Below are 25471 nucleotides of genomic sequence, written 5' to 3'. Positions count from 1 at the left end.
GTGTGGTTTTGATAAAACATACAAAACATAAAATCTATCAGCTAGATGTTGGCATTTGTTAGAGAAGAAAATGTGTAATGAATATTCTTCTACTGCTTACAAGAAAATGAAATTTGAACCACACCAACCTATCCTTCCTAGATAAGGTAATTTCATATATTTTCCTGGGAAGCTGCTGGATGGTTGCACAAGAATGTGTTAAATGACAACCTCCTACAGCCTAACCCTCTATATTTCTTCGAAATGCAAACAATAAAAATAACTTCTATATTTACCACATCTTCCAAAAACCCGTGAATGTTGCTTCATGGGGATTTGGAAACCATCAAATGCATTCCTGATATTCAGACTGACTGGTTCTTCCGTGTGTTTCCCTGCAGTCGTATTCAATGGCCGTCTACCTTGTCAAGCAGCTCTCCTCGTCCGTGTTGCTACAGAGGTTACGAATAAAAGGCATAAGAAACCCCGACCATTCAAGAGCGCTAAGTACGTCCATTGGGTGCAAGATGCAAGTATAGAATAATTTCAGAAGAAGGACACTGCAATAATTGTCCCCCTTATTGTTGTTTTGTTGCTCTAAATTGTTTTAAGTGTCTTAATTGTAATTCGTTTCTGAATTGTAAGCTGCCCAGAGTCATTGACCGAGAAAATGAATGGATGAATGAATGAATGAATGAATGAATTGGAAATGCTGGAACTTGGGCTAGCTTCTTGTGATTCTCAAGGTGTCTGAGCTATGTCCTCCCTGCAGTCAGAGAGTCTATTTTCTGGGCCAGTCAAGTTTCTTTCCTCAGGTGAGTAAGGACACCTTACAAAATAGACCTTCCTGAACTGTAGCAACTGCCTCAAGGTCCCTGCTGGATTGGCTGCTCTCTCCAATCCCTGCTTTATTTTAATCCTCAAGGCAGCTGAGTTGAGCGCTGATTCTGCCTGGCGCTGAGTTCCATTCACGTGGTTTGTCCCCCTTTTCCTCCCTCCCCTCTCTTGCTTTCAGCATCCCGTGGAGGAATTTACTGTCGGTTCTTCAACTGGCTAGCTCATCTGGAGCCGTGAAAACCTGTTTCTGACTGTAACTCATCAAATGCATTCCCCCACTTCATTTGGTTGTTACACGCCTTCTAATGAAAGTTTCAGCTTTGTTTTGTTTTTTGTTCTTGACAGTCAAAGAGAAGCTAACAGCAGATCCTGACAGCGAGATAGCAACAACCAGTTTAAGAGTTTCTCTTCTATGCCCAGTAAGTGCGTTTTTTCCCCTAAAATTCTTTCTTTGTTACACTGAGTACAGGTAGCCCTTGATTTATGAACACAATTAAGCCTACATTTCTGTTGTTAAGTGAGACATCTGTGAGGTTTTTTGACGCTTTTTGGCTCAGTTCTTAAGTGAATCACTGAAGTTGATAAGGTTGTTAAGTGAATCTGGCTTCCCCATTGATTTTGCTTGTCAGGGGGTCACAAAAGGGGAACCACATGACCTTGAGACACAGCAATGGTCATATATATGAAACAGTTGCCAAGCCTCTGAATTTTGATTGCGTAATCATGGGGATGCGGCAAACTGTGAAAAACAATCATAAGTCTCTTTTCAGTGCTGTTGTAACTTTGAATGGTCACTAAATGAATTGTTGTAAGTCAGGGACTCCCTGTATCTACTATCCAAAGTCACTTTGAAAGTTAATTCACCGTATCTGGCCAGAATGCCACAGTGGAAGGTGAGTCATTCTCTGTGGGAGAAGGTGAATGAATGTATTTATGCAGAGTTTGCCTTCAAAACTCCTGTACACCTTTTTGCTTTACCTCGGTAGAGACTTTTATTTGGCCAAAAAGGACTTCTTTTGTTAAGCCAACTGTTGTTTGTATGTCAGACTTAATTATTCAATTCACTTTTTTCCCTCTCTTAAAAGCTTGGCAAAATGCGACTAGCAATACCTTGCAGGTCTCTGACTTGCTCGCACCTTCAGTGTTTTGATGCCACCTTGTACATTCAGATGAATGAAAAGAAACCCACTTGGGTGTGTCCTGTCTGTGACAAGAAAGCACCCTATGAACATCTAATAATTGATGGGTGAGTACCTTTCAGAAGCCGGGAACAGTTGGGAATCAGCTGTTCTAGAGACCTCCTCAAAATGTCCAAGGCAGAATTTCTCAGCCTTGGCAGCTTGAAGATGGGTGGACTTCAAGTCCCAGAATTCTAACTGGTGAGGGAATTCTGGGAATTGAAGTCCACCCATCTTCAAGCTGCCAAGGTTGAGAAACCCTGGTCTAAGGTATTAAGTTGTGCTTTGATGCTGCCTTTCCACATTAGGTCTCAGAGGTTGAACGCAGCTTATTAGAATAGAATAGAATAGAATATTTATTTCTAAGCCGCGCCCTCTCCCGAAGGACTCGGGGCGGCGTACAATAAAACAAATAAAATACAAAGTACAATACAATACAAATCTAGACAGGACATACATATAACAAGGACGTATATAAAACGTATACAAAACGTATACAAGGAGGAGGTAGGCTAATAGCTAAAAAACAATTAAACAATTAACAATTAAAACAATTAAAAAGTCACAATATTTAAAAACCCCGATAAATAAATTCTATTGAATTACATAATAAAAAACCCGTCAGGAGCGATATAGTTGGATCATGGTTGAGCCAGGCCAGCTACTTGGAATAGGTGGGTCTTGAGCTTAACTCTGAAGGAACGGAGGTCGGACGTCGTCCTAATATCCGGAGGGAGGTCATTCCACAGGGCTGGGCCCGCCACAGAGAAGGCTCTACTCCTAGGCGCCGCCCCATGGCACTGTCTGGTGGACGGCACCTGGAGGAGTCCCTCTCTGTGCGAGCCTTCCTGTATATAGATATGCCTTCCTGTATATTCAGGATGATTTTAAAGGAAGCTCCTATTTTATAGGTTGTTTATGGAAATTCTGAAATACTGCACAGATTGTGATGAAATTCAGTTTAAGGAAGATGGGTCATGGGCTCCTATGAGGTCAAAAAAAGAGGCCCAAGAAGTGACAACGTCTTATAATGGCGTCGAAGGTGAGCTTTGCGATAACTTGTCTGCCTCTTTAAACATTTTGCCTCTTTGTTGCTTTGTGTGTGACTCACAATTGTTCCTTACGTGACACACGGCTTCAACTTACGGTGACTTTGTCATTTGACTGTTCCTAGGCTGCTTAAGTTCTTCTGTGGATCATCAGGTGTCTTCTCATCAGTCCAACAAAAACAAGAAGGTTGAAGTCATCGACTTAACCCTTGACAGTTCATCAGATGAGGAGGAAGAGGAACCACCTATCAAGAGGAGATGTCCGTCACTGTCTCCTGTGTCACCCATTAACAGCAAGAGGTGAGATGGGGACCAAAGTTTGAGGGAGACAGGTAGTTCTCGACTTATCTTCAAAGTCACCACAGCCCCACCCCCCAAAAGGTACTTGGGGGGTAGTTCTGAAGTTACAGCAGACAGCCCCCCCTCCCCCCACTGTCACATGGCTGAAATTTGGGCATTCAGCAACTAGCCCAGTGATGGCAAACCTATGGCAGGCGTGCCACAAGTGGCACGCGAAGCCATTTGTCAGGGCACATGAGGCGCTGCCCTGTCAGCTGAGTTCACCTTTTTAAAAGCTATTTTTCGCCTTCCCCAGGCTCCAGAGGCTTTATAGGAGCCTGGGGAGGGCGAAAAGAGCCTCCCCCGCACCCCCGGAGGCCCTCCGGAGGCTTCAGGGACCAACCGGAGGCTTCCCTAAAGCCTTCGGAACGCTTAAAACCACCCTCCGAGCAAACCGGACTTCCGGGTTGCTCGGAGGGTCATTTTAAGCGTTCCGAAGGCTTCAGGGAAGCCTCCGGATGGTCCCTGAAGCCTCCGGAGGGCCTCGGGGGGGGGCTCTTTTCGCCCTCCCCAGGCTCCTATAAAGCCTCTGGAGCCTGGGGAGGGCGAAAAAAGCATGTAAAAAAGGGGGGGCGCGTTGTGCGTGCATGCGCATTTGGGGATCGCGCGTTGCATTATGGGTGCGGCACGCCCGCACACGACCCCCCTGCGCTCCCCCCACTTGTGGCACACGAGCCAAAAAAGGTTCGCCATCGCTGAACTAGCCCCCCACACTTACAGTCGTTTGCAGTCTCCCCAGCCACATTTACAATGGGATTGCCGAAACCTGGCGTTTAGCTCAATTTTTCGGCAAAACCAACCCATATCAAGCAGTGGGTTCACTTAATGACCAAGAAGTTTGCGTTATGATCCCAGCAGGTGCATGAAACTGCCACATAAAAGTCATACCATTGTGTCCAGTTGTGTAATGTCCCACTTTGCAACCAGTACGACTTACAACTGTAACAGGCAGGTTCCATAACATTGCCAGTTGATATTGCCTGTTTGGCCATTTGTGGTTCCATGTAGGGTGTGCAGACAGAGTTCTCACTTTCATTTTGGGATCCTTTATGTCTCCAAATCGCGTCCACTGAAGCCTGGTTTGGGGGTGGCCAAATAAGGTTTCTTTCACATTCTGTGAAAACGACCGATAAACAGAAGCTTCCACGAGCAGGTGGCATATCTGCAGATCACTCTGGCAGCTTTTCCCTGCCCCGTAGGGAAAAAATGGATGATCCCATCGGTTTTATGTCCTGGCAAGATTGTGCTGCAGAAATCCTACAGGGAATTCCACTTATCCTTTCCCACGGAAAGGAAAGAGTCAGTGGTGAAATTCAAATTTTTTTACTACCGGTTCTCTGGGGGCTTAGTGGGCGTGACAGGGGAAGGATACTGCAAAATCCCCATTCCCTCCCCATTCTGGGGCCAGCAGAGGTGGTATTTACCGGTTCTCTGAACTACTCAAAATTTCTGCTACTGGTTCTCCAGAACCTGTCAGAAATTGCTGGATTTCGCCCCTAGAAAGAGTCCCACTGCTGGTGGCCTTTGGAGATAACCGAGGAGAAATTAATGGGTGAAGCCTCTCTGTGTGCTGCGGAAATGCTGATAGGTGACAGCCCAATGCACAAGGCTTAGTTTTAAAAAAAAGGGCCATGGAAGGGAAGTAAAGAATCATCGCTTGTTTAATGACAAAGGAAACACTTGTCATTTGGCAGGGTGAGCAACGCAAACACCTACGTCTGAATCTCAGGGGCTTTTGGGCGGAGGGCTGTGGGAGGAGCGCGCAGCTGCCTTTGACCTCCACCTTTTCTTTTCTTTTCTAGCCTTTTAAGTCTACCCCACCAAGTCTCTCCTGTTTCCAGAACTCCCAGCCTTCCAGCTGTTGACACAAGCTACATCAACACATCCCTTCTGCAGGACTACAGGCATCCCTTTCATATGACTCCCATGCCTTACGACCTCCAAGGTAGGCTGCTGACCCTTGAGATAGTCTGGGGAGTGAGTCTAGAATCCTCTGGGGAATGACCGGTCTTACCTTTAGGGGGCCCTTTCTATGGAATAAACGATGTTGAAGCTGGACTACATCTGAGACCGAATTCTGTCCTCTCTGTCGTCGTCGCCCCCCCCCCCCAATTCAAAGCATTGTGTTAGTTTGCTTTTATGTTTAATAAAAGCCCTGGGCCTACAGTCTGAGGGATGGATGAGGCCTGGGGGGCTCGCTGGGTCATTTTCAGATCAGTCTTTTTGGAACAGAAACAACCAAGACAGTGAGAGCAATCGGCCACTGGAACGGCCGTTGCCTTCAGAAGTTTCATCCCTGGGGGCTTTCAAGAAGAGACTGGACTACAGTCTGTCAGAAATGGAGTAAAGTCTCCTGCTTGGGCCCCAGGGGGTTGGACTAGATGACCTACAAGGTCCCTTCCAACTCTGTTAATCTGCTAAAGTTGTGTGGAGACAATCACACACATATTGATAGGGGTTTTGTGGGTCAGAGTCCTGTTGTCATGTATACAGAGGAGAGTTGTGAGAAAAGAGAAATATTTTATTTTGTTTATATATTATATATTTATATATTACTACAATTAATGTGCTACCATATGGGTAGTCAAATATTTGGGGGCACGGAGAGGGACATTGCAGTCCATGAAGCAGAGGGGACCCTGAGCAGCCCTTCTGGTCCAGAGCTTACTGGACAGGTAGATCCAACCTGCAGTAGGTGTGCCCAGAGGACCCCAACTTTAAACCTTTAAATTGGAGGCAGAAGGTAGTTGCGCTATTGCAGTGGGGGATGTTATTCAGGGGCCGCATCGGTTACTACCCAGCAGGCTGCATCTTGCATCAGCTCAAACTTTCAGGTGGTCTTCATGGAGAGAACCTCCACTGCATCTCTCTCTCAATCTGTGCCAGGTTTAAAATGGCATGGTTAGCACACCGATGCCACCTCGCCTTGTGGGTCTGGATGGCTTCTCCCAGCATTATATACGTATCTTCTTCTTCTTCATCAGATGTTGGCATCATGTTGCCGATCCTATTTTTATCAGCAGCCGCAGAAAAAAGGGCTGTTGGGTTTTGTCCAAACTGGTCCCTTAGATTTTGAAGCCATGATGTTCTTCTTCTCCCTGGATCTCGTTTGCCTTCAATCTTTCCCTGTAGGATTAAGGGAATATCTTCATTTTGTTCCCCACAGGTTTGGACTTCTTTTCCTTCTTACCAGGAGACAATCAGGTATGATGTGTGTTAATTTATTCCCATATTCATATGTTTCCAGAATCTCCAAAAGATCCCAGCATTTTGGAGTGTAGAAGTACACTTAAAACAATACATAATATAATATCCCTAATTATCCACTCATCTTTATGGTTAAAGGTACAGGTTAAAAGTTTCCTTTAGTTACTGAGGGAATTTGACAAATTGATTGCCAAATTCCTTTTTGAAAGGCAATAAATACCTTGGTGTACTAAAATGCCCTAATCTGGTGTAGCCATCCAGTGCATGACAAAAGGGGGGTAAAATTGTGCCTCCGAAAGGAGACCTTCCCGTTCTCTTCCCTCTTGTCATTTCATGGGTTCCCAAGGGGCCTCGGCCTTTGTTCAGAGGCCATGACGGATATTCTAGCCTTCCTCTGTCATGGCTGAACATTGAAACGCAGCCTGGTGCCCCAACTCCAGATCTGAGATTTCACAGGGCCTCTCTGTGGCCTGTGCTTGGGAAGCTTCTAGCTCTCATTCTAATGACAGCAATAGCACTTAGACTTATATATTGCTTCACTGCCCTCTCTAAGCGGTTCACAGAGTCAGCCTCTTGCCCCCAACAATCTGGGTCCTCATTTTACCCACCTCGGAAGGATAGAAGGCTGAGTCAGCCTTGAGCCGGGTGAGATTCGAAGTGCCAAATTGCAGGCATGTTTGGGCTGGCAGTCAGAAGTGCCGAGGTGTCCTTGACCCTTCCTGGTTTCAGCAGCCTTTTATCTTCTCCCCAGCATTACAGCACTTCCATTTTGGCGGCCGCTGCCGCCGCTGTCTCCACTTCTGATGATCAAGAACTCTTGCACTCCCGGTTTTTCCCCTACACTTCGTCGCAGATGTTCCTGGACCAGCTGAACACCGGAGGGGGCGCCACACTCCCCGCCACGAATGGCAGCAACAGCGGCAGCAACAGCAGCCTCGTGTCCTCCACCAGTATTCGGGAGGCCCACAGCCACCCCGTGGCCAGCAGAGGTAGCACAGACCCCGCGTCTCTCTTCGGCGTCATCCCAGACATTATTTCTTTGGACTGAGCTCGGTTGAGGTGTCCCTGGACTCATGGGAGAAGAGATTTGCGATTTTGTTTCACCTTATTTTTGTTTAGAAATGCAGATAAGATTTTTCCTTTTTTGTAGGGAAGAAACAAAAGATGTGTACAGAGAACAAAACTATATTTTCAGTTGTACTTTTGTATATAAACCTAAGATAATTTAACTGGTGAAAAACAAACAAAAAAATATTACAAAAGCTCCCAACATAATTGCTTGGGATATGGAAGACTTTTCACCTCCCGATTGATCTGTGCGCTGGTGGGCTTGTTTTGAAGCTTTGATTCTGAACCAGGTAACTTTTTGTTTGTTCACAGCCGTGCTAATGGGGAAAATGGTGCGCTTGAAACACTGAACGTTATAGAGGACTTCTGATTCTTGAGGAAACAGACTGCATCCACAAGAATTGGAGAGAATGCCTCCTTCCTTAGGGCAGGCTCCATTGGGAAAGTTTGCCTGCACAGTTGCTTTGAAACAAATTCAACATTTGCAATTGAACTTCCTGCTTTTCTGCTCTTATTTGTTTATCCTGAAGTAGAACAGAGGCTGTTTTGAGTCACCAAAATCCCTTAGCGTTTTCTCTCGAGTGTCCGCTGGATGTAGGTTTTTGGAAAGTCTTTTGGCTGTTTGTTCTGATGTGGACCCATATTTCTTCTTTAGATTGTTTTGATTAGCTAACTCTGCCTTGGTTTGCTCATAACTCAGATTTCACAGTTCTCCTCTTTGCTAACTATTTGCCATAAAGGGTTATTCTGCTCCGTTGGATGAGACGAAACGGCTTCTTAAAATCTAGGTGAAATAGTTCCTTGGCATTACCCTGACAATTAAAAGGTTATGTCTGGAGTGCTAAAGACAAAGAAATTGGTGGAATTCTTAGAATGTGTTTACTAAATAGAGCCAACCCATCAACATTTAAAAGGAATAATGTAATTTCAGTGAGTTTATCGTGCAGCTGACAATGTCATTGGCCATCATATGCACCAAGGTCCAATCCTAGAAGAGTTTTTTTTTTGGGAGGGGAAAATGTGCCTTATTGAATTAAGTAGAATTTAGCAAAACTAATATTTGAGTAAACAATCCCTAGGATTGGGCTAAAGAGAGTGGCCCATTAAATTATGACTAAAAGTCCTTTCAAATTTTGTATTGCAGCTTATTGGAAAATAAAAATGTACAAGATTACCATCCCTCTCCTTCACAATGTGTTAAATGAGTTCACCTTCTCTTATCTGTTAAATTTTTCTGAAGGAAAATGTGGGCCCTCCTACCCTTTTAGCATTTCTAAATTCCATACCTAGGGATGCCTGTTTAGTTAGAAAGTTTTTTCCAAGTTGGCTGATTTTTTAAGAAGCATTTTTCTCCCCAATTAAATAACAAAACATGAAAATTGGAAGGAGGTTTTTTAAAAGAAAATGACAGGGAATGCAAGTGAAATTTGCTGCATGCCAAAATCTGTGTTGAGATTAAAAGATTTTATGTCACCTTCAAAACCAAGGTTTAAAAACGATGCAGATTTCAGCAGGAGGAAGCAAAGTGGTTTAACAAGGCTGGCCTTTTTGTTTCGTCTTAATCAGGAAGCACATTAGCTGGACCTTTGAACCATGTCTGCAAATGATGGCGATTTTCCAGGCTGTCTTTTAGTGAAACTTAAATCAGTGACAAGCTACCAGTTTTTAATCTTAAGTGATTTTTTTATATAGAGCTCAGAAATGTTATATTGGATTTTCTGAAATACATCCCATTTGCCATTTACATTTTGATTTGCATTTTAGGAATGTTTGTTTATATGTATATGTGTGTGTATATATGTATTTATAGATATGTGCGTGTGAGAGCGAGGGTGTGTATTCTGTTCCATGCATGTATTCTATTAATGTTTGGCCAATATGTTCCCTTGCTAGTTTCTAATTTATTAAGTGGCAGTAAAAGTTAAAGAAATGTAGAAAACAGTGACATTTTCTAAATTCACTATAGCTTGGGGCATTAAGACTAATACTGGCTTAAGAATTATACTGAATGTTTAAAATCAATCCTCTCTGTGTTCCAAGTGAAGATTGGGAATAGCCAGATGGATGGCTTTAGAACCGCATTGGCTCCATTCTCTTCAAAGTCTGTGGCCTTCAATCTGACCTTTTTGCATAAGTCCAAATAATTGTTTTTGTTAAATACTTAAAATATGTGTTTGAATAACACACCATAGCACATTGTGCGCTTTCCAGGTTGTTAAGCTAGAGAGTGTGGGCACAGCGTGTGTAAAAGCGAGCTGCAGTCACGCTCTGTTTACTTGTGATGGAGAATCAGGGCGTGTACGGTAAACGCATCAGGCCTAAGTAGCCGTGTGAAGTTTGTTTGCACTGACTGTGAATCCTACATACTGTGATCTGCATGTATACTGGCTCCCCTGCTGCATCTACCTTAGGAAGCTGAATTCATGCGCTGCTTTGAGTGGGTTTGTGGAGAGGGTGTTGAGCTTTTTGGGGGGTGGGGGGGGTTTGACTGAGGTGCATTCTAGGCCTGAGGTCCGTCAGGAGAATTTTGATGAAGAATTAGACATTGCTGGAAACATAGGACTTCCTCCATGTTAAATTGACTTGATAATTATGAAATGAAGGTACCTCCTGTTGGTATTCCAGTAGTAGCCACCAGCAGCACCTGGTGGTCTGAATGTGAGATATTCAGTAACATCCCAAATAGAAGCCGGGGGGAGTGAATGCCAGTTCTTCTCCTCTAAATCTTTGCAACCTAAAGGAGATCCGGGCAGTTAATTAAGTCAGAACATGCATCAGACTTTGGGAGTTACAACATATTTTGACTACAGAATTTTCTTCTGTAGGAAGATTCCTTGCCAAACTAATTTTTGACAATTGTAGAATTTTTCTGGGAAGCAAAAAGGGTCTGTTTTGCTTAATTTGACAGTGCAAGATCTTCATATTTCATTTTGTATATTTGCTTTTGTGGGGGAGGCAGCTTATCATTTTTCCCCACAGAGACGAGAGTGTGCGGGTGTGCTTATTACTTGTATGTCTTGTTTGTACTTTGTGTACCTTGTGCTCTGTGTGTATACGCACAGATGCAAGAGTCTTCTATAATGAGAGTGATTTTGAATCACTTTTGTGGGCATTAACTAGATGCATCATTTCCTGGTTAAAAACCTGAATGCAAAACCAAAATTTTAACTGCATTCCCACGTTTCTTCTTTTCTATACCGAAACAGAACTAACGTATCAACCTGAAGCTGATTCTTACTAGTGATTCTGCTGTACTTTGGCTAAGCTTTCCCATTATATTAAACATTTCATAGCTTTTTTCATAATTTGAAATTATGGTTTCTTATTTTATTTTTCTTCGGTAAGAGCTTTGATTTCTATTGAACTAAAACTGCCAGAGGCCCCGATGTGTGCTGCTGTTAATTGTTCTGATTAACAAAAGGGAAGAACCTGTGTATATAAAGTGAAAAACAGAAAAAGTGATTCCATAAACGCAGATCTGTGATTCATTGCCTTAAACTTTCTCCTAAGTTTCCATACAGCATGCCAAACAAGTTTTAAAAAGTGGCTTTTAAAAATGTATAGTAGACCAATGTCAGTTTGTATAAAAGTACCAAGTGAAAATATTTATTACATGCATTGGAAGAGAAATGGTTTACCCTATTGAATGTTACTTGTTTATGTAAAACATCTTTAGATGTAATAAAAACATTATTATGTTCTCTCTTGTGGAATATCTTGCTGTGTATGCGACTGACTTTGTAAGAGATAAATTCTTGGTAATTTTGGAATGAAAATTCTGTTCAAAAAACCAATGCAAATTGAAAGGACCTTAGTTGTAGCTTGCTATTTCTGGCTGCCTTTGAAACCAAGAGCTGCCACCCTAGAGGCTGTACAACACGTTATGAGTATGTGGGTACGTCGTTGTGGGAGTGGGATGACTGCTCAGCCCCTTGTTACAAGATTCTTCTTAAAACCTCATGAGACCCTCTGGTTCCAATAGCTGCTTCTGATGCTTTCCTCACATCGAGTTCAATGATCACAACACAGCTGGATCATACAGATTCTTTACAATGTGCCGCCTCACAAAATCAAACTTTATAGATTGCATGATACTGAAAAGTGTTTCCAGTTCATGAGCGCTTTCTTTTTGACTACTAAAAAAAATTCAAAGAAACTTAGCTGAAACGGGAAATAAGCCCAATAGATTTCACACAAGAAAGAGCCAACATTTCTGCTTTTTATTAATCATTTAACATATTTCTTTTTGTTTACCACAAAGCAGTTATTTTTAAAGACAAAAAGGCAGGCAGAGCCCAGGTTCCAGGAAGAATCGATGAAGGCTGCATGGTTGTATCTTTTTGCAATTCAATAATCATCAACTGGAAGCATGATTGATTGAATTAAGTCTTCATACTTCACCAGTCCGTCGTGTCCTGCTCTGGCATTCTTCAAAAGGGTGTCCACTGTAAGCAATGGCAGAATAATTGAACCACTTCAGGTTACAGATATCCAGACTATTTATTTCAGATCTTTAATTAGGATGTCAAATTGTGGATGGGTGGGAGATGAAATGATGGTTATGCAACAGCTAAAGGAAACAATTGTTGGAATAGATGGTTCCCACATCACAAAGGCACATGATGTAGGAACCTGGTTTGAAGCAGGTTGAGGTCTGGGGTAGGACTAACTCAAATACCTCTAAGTATATTTTAGATCAATAGCCATAACATTTAGACTTATATATAACTCCATAGTGCTTTACAGAACTCTCTGAGCAGATTGCCAGCCAGCCAGATGCATTTAGTACCGTATTTCCCTGAAAATAAGACCTACATGGAAAATAAGCCCCAATGCGTCTTGGAGCAAAAAATAATATAAGACCCGGACTTATTTTAGGGCAGCGGTTCTCAACCCGTGGGTCGTCATCCCTTTGGGGGATGAACGACCTTTTCACAAGGGTCGCTAAGACCATTGGAACTCTAAACTTTAGACTCCCCCTCGCGTTCCTCGAAATCCCCCGCGGATGGGCTCCGGAGTCATCGCCAGCCACGCAGAGGGTCGCCACGGCTCCACACCAAGGAAAACATAGGTGCACATGCACACCGCGTACAATTACAGCCTCAGAGACTTTGTAAGGGCGGGAACATGTTCTCACTCGCCCGGATTTCGGCAGAAGCTGCCCTCCGAAGCCCTCCGAGGGTACTGCCAGGTACTTTTAAGAGTGAGTGAGTGAGTGAGACAGACAGACAGACCAGGGGTGGGTTGCTCCCTCTTCTCTGGTTTGAATGCGAGCGGGAGGTTTAGTGGCCTGCCTTCTTTGCTAGTTAGTCGAGGGCGAAGGGGCTCCCATTCGCCCTTGGTGGCAGGGGTTCCTTTTCACAAGCCTCCCTTCTTTCTCTGCCTGCCCGAATGAGTGAAGGAGGTGCTTGCTCAAACTGCCCACTCGCCCGCGTTCAAACCAGCTTGCCCTCTCCTGTCTTTTGGCATGGGCTCTCTGGAGGGGGAGGAGGTTCTTTCCTTCCCTCCTGCGGCTGGAAAACAGACATTTTCACAGCGGCAGCAGAAACACAATCCCGGGCAGCAAAAGTAGCAAAAATACAGTTACATAGTAGGAACGAAAATAATTTTATGGTTGGGGGTCACCACAACATGAGGAACTGTATTAAAGGGTCGCGGCATTAGGAAGGTTGACAATCACTGTTTTAGGGGGAAGACAGGTATGTAATAGCCATTGATCACTCCCTCTTCCCTTACATCAGGGGTGTCCAAACTTGGGAACTTTAAGACTTGTGGACTTCAACTCCCAGAATTCCCCAGCCGGGGAAATCTGGGAGTTGAAGTCCACAAGTCTTAAAGTTGCCAAGTTTGGACACCCCTGCCTTACATCTTCCTGTGCAGTGGTACCTCAGTACTCGACTGCTTCAAACTCATCGAATTTGGTTCTGGATGCATTTTGACATGAAAACGTTGTCGGCCTTTGTATTCATCGTGCTGCTGTGGGAAGAGGGGAACCACTACTGGGAATGAATAGGAAGTCAACCATGCTGGGAAGGTTGCTGCAAAAGGGGGGGGGGGGTCAGCCACAGAGGGCAGGCAGGAAGGCTATGCTGGGAAGGTCACCGACATAGAAAAAAGGGACAGGCGGGAAGTTCTTCCCAGCCGAAACAAAGGGTCACCTGGTTTGTTTGGGACTCATCCTTTTTGGTACCCATCACAGCTCCCAGAATGAATTAACGCCAAGCACTGAAAGGCCCCACTGCATTTGGAAGAAGCCTCCTTCCAGGGGTCAAGGCACCAGGGGTCTTTGCATGAGACTCACCCTCTTCCTTGGATAGCTTTTCTCCAAGGTTCATGAGCTTTGCCTGCAATTCAGCCACGGAGATGAATCCGGTCCTTTGCTGGTCTACCATTAACATGGCCAGAAGGATTTCATTCCGTGGATCTTCCTGCTGTATTTGCCTATGCATGATGGTCAGGAAGGTTGAAAAATCCAGCTCTTCATTGACATCTGTAAGTGGGAAGGAAGGTGCAAGGCCAGCCCTATATAAGAAGATGCTATCGGAGCCTAGCACGTCTTTCCATGTGAATCAGGGTAGCCTCTTTGTCATCCTCTGCTGGTATGGAACCCAGAACCACATGTCAGGATCATGGCTTTCTCCCACTTTGGAGTTAGGAAACGCACAAATACATTTTAAAATAGTCTTCCTACAATGAGGAGTACAATAGAAAGTTCCTGATCTCCCCAAACTCTACCAAGAGTGAAATGCCCATAGCGCTGCCTGCTTGCCCGGGTGTGAAGTGGCTTCACAGATGTCTGGAGATTCTCAGTCATCTTGTCCCAATGATGATTTTTCAAGAGGCAATTGGATTTTCTTGGTTTTTCCTTGAAAACATTTCACTTCTCATCCAAGAAGCTTCTTCAGTTCTTCAGAAGGTTGAAGAAGGTTCTTGGGTGAGAAGCTAAACATCTTCAAGAAAAAAAACAAAGACAGTCCAGTTGACTTTTGAAAAAGCACCTTTGGGATAGCTTTACAGACCTTGCTCCACTCCCAACGGTCAAGCATGGGTCCAGATATCAAAAGGTGAATCATTTCTGCTCCAGGCTAACATCCTAGTTTTCCATAATGACTAGATGCTTAATTTTTTTAAAGGACGCCTGAAAGACAAGTAATTTGAAGCTTTGAAGGTTTCCTCAAACTCCCCCAATCATCTTTTCTCCTGTATCATCACAGAATAATAGTTCATATCCTTGAATATGAATGATACTTCATATTTCAGCTGATCTTTCCTTAAAGTGTAGAATTGTTTTCATTTTATTTCTAGAATACCAGAATAAAAAGAAAAATTTGCAGAACCAGTTCAATGATGACTTGAAGCAAGCTCTTCAAATTCAACAATTGTAGATGCTCACAAGAGTTCTAAAGACTTCCTTTGCCAATAGTGACTATATTCAAGCCGAAGTCCGAAAAAAGCTCCCAATTCATTTAAACTGAATAAATCTGTGGAACAAAAACTGCTGAAATTTGCATTTTAAAAGCGTACCATGTTCCCAGCTTAGAAAATAACCTTAGAAGGGTAAAAATGCCACAAGGCAAGACTGCAAGATTATTTTCAAAAGGATTTATTTTCTTTAGAAAGATAACAAACCAGGCAATAGAGAATATATATAGCTGCAGGCTGAACTGTGCATTCTTGGTATTCTGTGAGCTGCCTGGATTGTAGAATAGCAGCCCTCAAACCCCCGTCTGTGACTTGTTGCAAACCAGACTGCACAAGCAATGGGCCAGCGAGTGAAGCTTCACCTGTGGATGCATGGGATCTAGGTTGATTGTGCAAAACCATTCCTATGCAAAACAATTTTTTCCTGAAACCGGTCCAGGGAACCAGAAAGCTGACGGAGAACATTCTTGCAGATGTTTTGTTACCACTGTATGTGCTGATGTTACTTGGACGAGTAATGAAATTTACTGCAGAAAAACAACCCAGTTCAGAGAATACCAAGAACCAAACAGAGAACAAATGGATATGAAAAGCAGGATGCTGACAGAGCAAATCCTGCACTGTTGTAAAGACTGCATGGGGTTATAGTACCACAAATTTGGCCACAGAACTTTTATTTCAAAACTGGTGAACTATACAGAATATTATGAGCAGAGCTGAGATGGCAAGCTTGAAATCAAAATAAAGATTTCCCCTGTCTAGTTGTGTCCGGCTCTAGGGGTTGCTCTCATCTCTGTTTCTTAGCTGAGGGAGCCAGCATTGTCTGAAGATGCTCCTGTGGTCATGTGGCCAGCATGACTGTACACCAAAAGTGCACGGAACCACCAGAGTGGTACCTATTTATCTACTCACATTTTCAATCCTTTCAAACTGATAGGTTGGCATGAGGCAAGTAATGGGAACTTGCTCTGCTTTATGGCACTTGGGTCTTGAACCTGGGCTGTCAATTTTCCATCCGATCAGCTCAGCATCTTTAACCTCTAAGCCTTCAGGCTCCCTTAGGCAAGTTTTAGGAAAGTAGATTAAAAAAAAAAGATGTGAAGTTGAAATTTTCCACCTCTACCCTGTCTTTTTGAGGTGGAGAATTTTAAATTGGCCAACTTTAGCACTAGAAAGGGTGGCACTGCCCCAGTCATACCCTGTGCACAATCTGGGGATCTTTCTTGACTCACAGCTTCTTCTCAAGCAGCAGGTTGCAGCCATTGAGCATCTTTGTATTGTGTCCCAATTGAACTTGTTCCTTGATTGGCAGGTTTGACTCTCAGCCACTCCCAAAAGGACTGCCATAATGGTAAATTGCATGGGCTGCCCTTGAGAGGCATGCAAAATGCAGTGGTGCAGGCAATTACCTATGCCCCTAGAATGGCACGGTACTTCTCTGCTCCATGAGCTGCACTGGCGGCCAGTTTGCTTACAGGTTCAGTTAAAGGGGCTGGTTTTAATTTTTAAAGGCCGATATGGAGCTGGGTTATTTATGAGCTGTGGTAGCACAGTGGTTAGAATGCAGTACTGCAGGCTACTTCTGCTGACTGCCAGCTGCCAGCTGTTTGGCAGTTCGATTCTCACTGGCTCAAGATTGATTCAGTCTTCCATCCTTCCATTCCAAGATCAGAAAAACGAGCCAGATTGTCTGATGCAATGTGCTGACTCTGTAAACCGCTTAGAGAAGGCTGTAAAGTACTATGAAGCGATATATAAGTCTAAGTGCTATTGCTATTGCTATTATTTCAGGCAGGGCATCTTCCTGTCCCATCAACTTGGGAAGCAAACTCTGCAGGAAGTGGAAGATCAACCACGTTCTTGACATGCCTAGCTGACAACTTTGTCTACAAAAGGTAGAGGAGGGAATTAGAGGGACAGCTAAACTGGACCTAATTCTTACTCATAGAACTGAAATAAATGGGGGAGTAGACATTATAGAAACCTGCGGGAAGAGTGACTATGACATATTTGAATTCACCATAATGCAACCACAGACAACTAAACCAAGTCAGACGTACGTTAAGAGAGCTAACTCAAAGAAGAGGCGGGGGGGGGGGGGTCAGCTTATTTTCCAAAGCACCAGAAGACAAAACAAGAAGCAATGGATGGAAACTAACCAGCCAAGCAACCTGGAACGAAGGGAAAAAATCCTGGCAGTGAGAACAAACAACAGTAGAACACAAGTTGCCTTCAGAAGTTGTGGGTGCTCCATCACTGGAGGCTTTTAAGAAGAGACTGGACAGCCATTTGTCTGAAATGGTATAAGGATCTCCTGCCTTAAGCAGGGGCTTGGACTAGATGACCTCCAAGGTCGCTTCCAACTCTGAGGATGTTTTACGTTCTTTAAACTCTACTTCAACAATATAAGAGAGAGAGTGTCTACCTGGATCCGTTTCAGTCAGGTTCAGGCCCGGGTACAGCACGGAGACGGCATTGGTCGCGTTGGTCGATGATCTCTGGCAGGCCCGGGACAGGGGCTGTTCCTCTGTCCTGGTCCTATTAGACCTCTCGGCGGCTTTCGATACCATCAACCACGGTATCCTACTGCAACGAGTCGGGGTGGGTGGGAGTGGGGGGCACCGTTTTACGGTGGTTCTTCTCCTACCTGTCGGATCAGTCGCAGTTTGTGTTGACTGGAGGGCAGAGATCGACCCCCAGGCGCGTCACTTGTGGGGTGCCCCAGGGGTCGGTTCTCTCACCCCTCCTTTTCAACATATACATGAAACCGCTGGGCGTGGTTTTGGGGTACGGTATCATCAATATGCTGATGATAACCAACTTTTTATCTCTACCCCAAACCACCCAAACGATGCCCTCGACGTGATGTCCCGATGCCTGGAGGCTGTGCGGATCTGGATGGGGAGGAACAGGCTCAAGCTCAATCCCTCCAAGACTGAGTGGCTGTGGTTTCCGTCATCCCGATTTGTACATCTTGTTCCATCTTTGACAATAGGGGGAGAAATTTTAGCCCCCTCAGAGAAGGCTCGCAATCTGGGAGTCCTCCTGGATACGCGGCTTAGTTTAGAAGAACACCTGACGGCCGTGACCAGGGGGGCCTTTTACCAGGTTCGCCTGGTACGTCAGTTGCGCCCCTTCCTGGATCTGGATGCTCTGTGCACAGTCACTCATGCCCTCGTCCTTTCTCACCTGGACTACTGCAATGCTCTCTACATGGGGCTGCCCTTGAAGAGCACCCGGAGGCTTCAGCTGGTCCAGAATGCGGCCGTGCGGGTTGTCATGGGGGTACCTAGGTGCTCCCATGTTACACCCCTTTTAGGCGGCCTGCACTGGTTGCCGGTTGTTTTCCGGGTGCGATTCAAGGTATTAATTATGACCTTTAAAGCGCTCCATGGCTTAGGCCCAGGGTACCTGCGAGACCACCTACTGCCACCAGTAGCCTTCCACCGTCCAGTACGATCCCACAGAGTTGGCCTCCTCAGGGTGCCGTTGGCCAGACAGTGTTGGCTGGTGACCCCCAGAGGGAGAGCCTTCTCTGTGGGAGCGCCTTCCCTCTGGAATGAGCTGCCCCCAGAGCATCGCATAATCCCTGACCTCCGGTCCTTCCGACGCGCCCTAAAAAGTTGGCTTTTCCAGCAAGCTGGCCTGGCCTGTTAATTTTAACTCATTTTTTAAATGTATTGTCCTATAAATTTGGTTTGGTTTTTTTGGATGTGTATTTAATTTCTTTTTAACTTTCGGGATGTGTGTTTTTTAATGTTGTATGCCGCCCTGAGTCCTTTGGGAGAAGGGCGGCATATAAATCCAATAAAAACAAACAAACAAACAAAGACTAGGAATGATTCCATGGATGGATATCTTAAAAGGAAAAACAGGTTAAGGTGTTTGGGAAACCCTGAAAAACGAGACAATGAAGGACCTAGCAAAATAATACCAGAGAAGGAAAAAGAAGACAAAGCCAGCATGGATGCATAAAGAGTTCTGACAAATTGAGAGAGAGAAAGGTCAAATATAAAAAATGGAACGAGGGAGACATAATTAAAGCAGAAGACCAACAAACATCCTGAATCTACAGGGAGGGACTCAGGAAAGCCAAGGGCCAGAACGAGCAACAAATGTTAAAAATAATCTAAAAAGCTCCTTTCAATGTGTAAGGAAGAAGAAAGAAGTCCAGGAAACAACAGTCCACGAATGGGAGCAGATGGCCAGAAGGTATCAGGCAGCAGGGAGAAATTCCCATTTGCCTGACAGAATCCGCTCGTCGTGCAAAGCTTGCTAGTCAGGTGATTAGATTGTTTGTAAGACTCTGGATGTAAACCCCTGTTTACTGTTTATACTTTTAAATTATTTTACAGTTTTGGCTGTTGCTATTTTAATTGTGTGAGTCACACAGTCACATATGTGAGATGTAAATTCAATAAACAAATAAAGGCAAAATAACTATTAAACACAGTGGAAATTTAACATACTTTACTTTTAATTTGGAAAGATATGGAAAATTTATGCTAAGAAAATTGATTTATTTCCAGCTTTAAGTGACATGATGATGGCAAAATGGACTGATGGGCCAGGATTGATGGCTCACTTATCCGTGAAATATTGTTATGTTTAGATTATGATCAAATTTAAATTTGTAGTATAACAGAGGGATAGAATCAAGACCATGTGAAGTGTTAGTGGTGGTTTATAATGCCTTAGGAAGGCTACTCTTGGAATACTTCATCTGTTTTGGTCACCACAATATAAAAAAGATGTTGAGACTCTGGAAAGAGGGCAGAGAAGACCAGCCAAGAGGATTATAGGGGGCTGGAGGCTAAAACACACAAGGAACGGTGGCAGGAATTGCGTATGTCTAGTCAAGTGAAAAAAAGGACTAGGGGTGATATGATAGCAGTGTTGCGGTATTTGAGGGGCTGCCACAAAGAAGAGGGGGACAATCTACTCTCCAAAGCACCTGAGGGCAGGACAAGAAGCAATGGATGGAAACTAATCAAGGAGAGAAGCAACCTAGAACTAAGCAGAAATGTATTGACAGTGAGAACAATTAATCAGTGGAACGACTTAACTTCAGAAGTGGTGGGGACTCCATCACTGGAGACTTTTAAGAAGAGGCTGGACAATCATTGGTCTGAAATGGGATGGCTAACCTTTTTGGCGCCGAGTGCCGGAAGTGCACGCGCAAAAGCACACACACACACACACACACTGCAATGGGCATGCCCCCACATGTGCATGCAATCCCCATGCATGCATGTGAGACCCCCATGCATGTGCCCCACCCCTGCCTCTGCACATGGGTCTCTTGCATGCGCCCCCCTCAAGCATTCACGAGAGAGACCCGAAAATTAGCTGGCCGGCGGAACTGAGCTGGGCCAATGGCTTGTGTGCCTGGAGAGAGGACTCTGTGTGCCACCTCTGACACGCGTGCCACAGGGTCGCCATCACATGTAAAGACTCTCCTGCTCAAGCAGTACATGACCTCCAAGGTCGCTTCCAACTCTGTTATTCTATGTTATTTCAGCCCCTTTATTAATGATCCTTCATTTAGACCTCAGAGGGACGTGGTGGCTCAGGAACTAAGACGCTGAGCTTGTCGATCAGAAAGGTTGCCAGTTCAGCAGTTCGAATCCCTAGCGCTGCGTAACGAAGTGAGCTCCCATGACTTGTCCCAGCTTCTGCCAACCTAGCAGTTCGAAAGCACGTAAAAATGCAAGTAGAAAAATAGGAACCACCTTTGGTGGGAAGGGAACAGCATTCCAGGCGCCTTTGGCGTTGAGTCATGCCGGCCACATGACCATGGAGACGTCTTCGGACAGCGCTGGCTCTTCGGCTTTGAAACAGAGCTGAGCACCGCCCTTTAGATATGTGCAAGGGGAACCTTTACCTTTAATGTAGACCTTTCCCCTTTCTCATCTGCTGAACTTTTAAGATGAATTAATACATTTACCGTTGGAATAGAATAGCATATATTTGTAGAGAGCCCAAGGCAGTTCCTACTTCCTTTCAAACATATATTTTAAAGGTAAAAGGAAATCAGCCTCTGGTATCAACCTCATACTAGAAAAATGTGCTCAGCTTGAATGATCATACATTTTCCAGGTTCGATTAAGACTTCTGGACTTCAGTTCCCAGAATTCCCCAGCCAGCCATGCTTGCCACGTTTGGAGACCCCTGTTTTGCACCATGCATATGTAGCTGCCATCCCCCTGAAATCTTTCCAACCGGGGCCATTGGCACACACTTTTTCTACAGTGGAACCATACATGACAACAACATTGGGAATACAGGCACAATTGGCTGATCCCCAAATGTTACTCAGGGTGGGGGCAGGGACAGGGAGGGAGGGAAATTTCCTCTTACCAATTTTGTGGCTCTGAAGGTGCCTGGCCACCTCTCCAAGGGTGGGGCTGGTGCCCAAACTGCGCATGACAACGATCAGATCGCTGGCCTCGATTCTGCCTTTCTGCCTTTTGTCATACAGGGAAAAGCATTCCTTGAATTCTGTTCAGGAGAAAAGGAGAAGGGCCACGGGGTGATCACTGAGGCCGGGAGGCAAGGAATGTCCTCCTCTCCTTCGGTGAAGTTGGGCTCTGGGTTCAAATCTCCACAGGAGGGAGGATAAAGCCTAAAGTTTTTGGCCAAAAATGCAAATGGTCATAAATGCAGGCTGGTTGCTGTCTCTCCAAAACATAACTATCATCAGAACTATGGAACCAGGTTATGAGTACCTTTTTTGGGGGGGGGGGTGTCTGTCATAACTTTGAAGAGTTGCTAAGCAGTTGGTCATAAGTCAAGGACTTACCTGTAGTTGGTCTAAGTCAGGGGTGTCCAAACTTGGGAACTTTAAGACTTGTGGCTGGGGAATTCTGGGAGTTGAAGTCCACAAGTCTTAAAGTTCCCAAGTTTGGACACCCCTGGTCTAAGTCAACTCCTGAGCTTCCATGGCTGATAATGGACTTGAATCTGAGTTTCTATGGCCCCGCCCAATACCTTCACCCCTGCATGTCAATTCTGAAGCTGACCTGACCGAAGCCATCTTGGGGCTTCAGTGCTGCCACACTGGAGCCGAGGGAGAGGGAGGGGGGAATAGAGATAGCTGGGGTTTTGTAGCCAAAACAAAATACTTTCTCCTGAGAACCAAGGACATTCTCACACCTGGTCAGAGGAAGGAGGAGTGATGTCGCCTGGCAACCAAGCAGCCTTGTGATTGGATCATGTGGCTGATTGCTTCGGGTTGAGGGATTTTTTAAAAACTTTTATTTAGTGGAAAACCACCGGAACGTTCAGAGTCAGTTTTCACCAGAACTGTGCCAATATGATCTTATGCAATAAACCTATTCTTTGGGGGATTTACCTGCCTCAGAGTTGTTTGCTGTGGGTGTATTACTTGGCACCCTGACATTGCACTTCTTAGGTTAGCCAGTGAGGTATACAAAGCCCCAAATGCAGGTACCCCCTTGGCCTTGAAAGTGCCCCCACCCATAAGGACAGCTTGCTCTTCTTCCAGGGTCTCTTCTCTCCCGGCATTTATACTCCCCCCCCCCCCCCAAGCAATAGAGTTGCTATCTAGCAACTCTTGGAAAGGACAATAGAACAAGAAGCCATCCACATGCTGACGTAGCCCTGAAAAGCAAGCCAAGGATTGTAGCATTTTTAAAGAATGCAAAGAGTGTGACTGACACTCTTCAGATGGGCAGGAACTTTTTACCTAGGGATCAGTTGCAAGTTTCATAGATGAAGTTGTACAAAAAATATTTTCCATCACTGTTAACTTAGTTATATTGGTATCATGGATGTACAATGAACTATTTGAGATGTTAAAAAATGCCTGTGAAACTTTAGATGGCATGGAGAAGCTAGAAACTTAGATGGAGCACCCAGACCAGGAAAGAGAAGAGAGTAAAAGAGAGCTTAATTGAAGAACAAGAAAAGAAGAAAAATAAACTAAAAAAAAGATGGTTTCATTAGGGTAAAATAGATGAAAAGAGGAATCACAAAATGATAATTTGATATAACTTTGAAGGGACAATTAGTGATATTGTTCATGCAATAAGAAAAAAATAAGCACGATGGAAAATATGGAAAGAGAATAAATTGAAATTGGAAATAGAATTATGATGTAAAATGGATTATGCAAAAGGGAAAAACCTGGACAATACTTTGTTTATAAATATGTCATTTGTATTAAAAATAATAATAAAAACTTTCTTTTAAAAATATTTTCCATCACATGTTTTTGAGATAATGAAGTTGACACTTCAATGGGCAAGAAATGTAAAACCACCCCAAATGGAAACCAGCTGAATGATCACATGATGTGCTCCTCCTGGTCTTACAATTTTTTTCAAAGGGAAGTGGAATGGGGCCAGTCCTGCCCTCCCAGAAAGCTGGAGTGAAGTTTTCTCAAGGAAGACCAGGACTCAAGAAGTCATAAAAGAGAAGGACGGGAAGCTGTCCTTTTGAAATGGGAAAGATACGTACCATTGATCTGATCCTGAGTTAGAAACTTTGCCTGCAAGACAGAAAGGAAAAACAGCAATGAAATGACGTCATTCTGCTCTACCAAATAAAGATTCCCCACCCAGCCACCCACAGTCCTGGCCAAATTGTCCTCAGTCACCATTGGAAGGTTTTGGGGTGCAGATGCTGGTTCTTCCCCAGCTGCCCTGCCTGCCTTCCACCCCCAGCTTCCTCGTTGACAAAGGAGCAAAGTCCGCTCATCCCAGAGAGTGGTAGCAGGTGTAATAAATACCTGTTGTTGTCATGGACACAATCCAGGTTGCGGGTCAAATTTCAGCTGAACTGATAGCTGTTAGCTAAGCAACAGCAACCAGATCGGGGACCGTTCTGTGTTTGCGGGAATTATTTTTCAGCTCCCTCTTCTTGACAAGGACTGGAATTTTTTACTGCATAGAGCAGATAAGAACACCATCTTCCCGAAGACTTCAAGTATTCACTTGCATGCCTGGCTTCATAGTCTCCAGCTTCCTTCAAGACAAGTTATGTAGGGTCCAACCCAAGTGTGTGTCCGGGTTCCAAATAGCATCCAAATTTAAATCAGAGTCCAAGGCAAAGTATTGCTCAAAGTTCCAATTTATGAAGAGAGCCATGTTGGCACATCTGGGAAAACCCAAATCTGAAAGCTTCTAGGTTTTCCCACCCACTTGAAAGTTCAAGATCTTGTCCCCACACCCACAAGTCCATCACATGGTCCAATCTTCCACTGCCATACTGGCAGTTCCACCCATCCAGTTCCGGTCAGGTGCAGAGGTGCAGAGACAAAGGATGACCTTGGCTTTCTAGAAAGAATGTTGTTTTGCCTACATAGCATCTAAATCAGTGCAATCCCCCCTCCCATTTCCCCACAATAGAAAAAGGCATAGTAGAATAATAGAAAGTGTGGCAGGCCAAAGATCCCAAGAGAAATATGACTGCAGGCCTGACAGTGGGCTCATTTGCAAAGCCCAACATGTTGCTTAACACAAGAAGAAGTCACTCCATTACGAGCTTGCTTTCTAGGCATTGGAACAGGCTGAATATTTAGAATGATCTACCTAAAATTTCATTTCTTTTTTTGCAGGAGACATTTTGAGTACAATTACTAACAGCAATACAAGAATCTATATTGACTTCCGTGGCACAGAAGTGAAGAGAGGCTAAGCACAGTATCTCCCTTATTAATGAGAGGAAATTGCCACTATTTTGGGCTTCTGGTCAGTGGTGGCCTGGGCTGGTTCATGGGGTGCCTACAAGCTTGTGTATCAATCACAACCAATAAATATAATCAGTTCAGCAGTAAGTAAATCTTAGATTCATAAATTTGAGGATTGAAAGGGATTTGGAGATCATCTAGTCTAATTCCATGCCCATTGCAGGAACTTACGACTACAGTAGGGGTCCCCAAACTTGGCAACTTAAGACTTGCGGACTTCAATTCCCAGAAATCTAAGTCTTAAAGTTGCCAAGTTTGAAGTCCTCTGGACTACAGCAATCTTGAGCGATGACCATCCTGTTTCTGTTGAAACATTTGAAGCAAAGAAGAGTCCACCACCACCTGAGACAGTTGGTGCCATTGCTCAAGAATTTATATTAACCTTCTGTCAGGTTTCCGAAAGATGCACTAATTAATTCATGAGCTCGAGCCAAGTTTCAAAAGAAAACCAGTCATTTATTAGGAACACTTTTTCGGCAATACCCCATTGCAGTTAGATCTGATCTCATTTAAATTATGGCTGAATTTTGCCCCCATTTCTTCCCTCTCCTCAGTCTGTGTCATAAATCACATTCTCCAATGAGGTGCACACCTCACAGGCCTGCTGTAGTAATCTGAGATTCAACTCTAGCCGAAGGTCTGAGTGGAATGGGCTCCCCACTTTCCTCACCATGGCAATG

At 44.3% G+C, this 25471-nt stretch overlaps 2 protein-coding genes across 6 annotated transcripts in view; one reads left to right on the top strand and one right to left on the bottom strand.

Annotated features, from left to right (window-relative positions):
• Window positions 1–11351, top strand: part of PIAS1 (protein inhibitor of activated STAT 1) — a 76956-nt gene extending 65605 nt beyond the window's left edge. For 4 of the 5 annotated variants that reach the window (XM_081965220.1, XM_081965219.1, XM_081965217.1 and 1 more), the window contains 8 exons: window positions 381–486; window positions 1162–1235; window positions 1902–2062; window positions 2906–3036; window positions 3169–3343; window positions 5185–5327; window positions 6549–6586; window positions 7341–11351. In XM_081965220.1, coding sequence (XP_081821346.1) covers window positions 381–486; window positions 1162–1235; window positions 1902–2062; window positions 2906–3036; window positions 3169–3343; window positions 5185–5327; window positions 6549–6586; window positions 7341–7637 — 1125 coding nt within the window. In that variant the 3' untranslated portion in view covers window positions 7638–11351. The remainder of the gene's footprint in view (window positions 1–380; window positions 487–1161; window positions 1236–1901; window positions 2063–2905; window positions 3037–3168; window positions 3344–5184; window positions 5328–6548; window positions 6587–7340) is intronic. The other variant, XM_081965218.1, reaches the window with a different exon arrangement.
• Window positions 11352–11884: 533 nt separating this feature from the next.
• CALML4 (calmodulin like 4) lies at window positions 11885–23801 on the bottom strand. Its single transcript, XM_081964404.1, has 5 exons — window positions 23700–23801; window positions 23561–23591; window positions 21440–21580; window positions 13959–14147; window positions 11885–12102 (listed from the first exon to the last, which is right to left on the bottom strand). Exons 1-5 carry the CDS (start codon window positions 23700–23702, stop codon window positions 12005–12007), a joined length of 462 nt encoding a protein of 153 aa, XP_081820530.1. The 5' UTR covers window positions 23703–23801; the 3' UTR covers window positions 11885–12004.
• Window positions 23802–25471: the final 1670 nt, after the last annotated feature.

The sequence above is a fragment of the Natrix helvetica genome, assembly GCF_964273705.1.
Source record: "Natrix helvetica genome assembly, chromosome: 12".
Taxonomy (NCBI): domain Eukaryota; kingdom Metazoa; phylum Chordata; class Lepidosauria; order Squamata; family Natricidae; genus Natrix; species Natrix helvetica.
The sequence above is the reverse complement of the archived record's forward strand: the minus strand, read 5'-3'. Positions and strand labels throughout refer to the sequence as shown.

Excerpts from the sequence above, each read along its gene's own strand:
- CALML4 (XM_081964404.1), bottom strand. Across the intron at positions 14,148-21,439 it reads CCTTCAGAGCCACAAAATTG|ATGTCAATGAAGAGCTGGAT; the intron begins GTAAGAGGAAAT and ends TCCCACTTACAG. Across the intron at positions 12,103-13,958 it reads AAAGCTATCCAAGGAAGAGG|TGGACACCCTTTTGAAGAAT; the intron begins GTGAGTCTCATG and ends CATTGCTTACAG.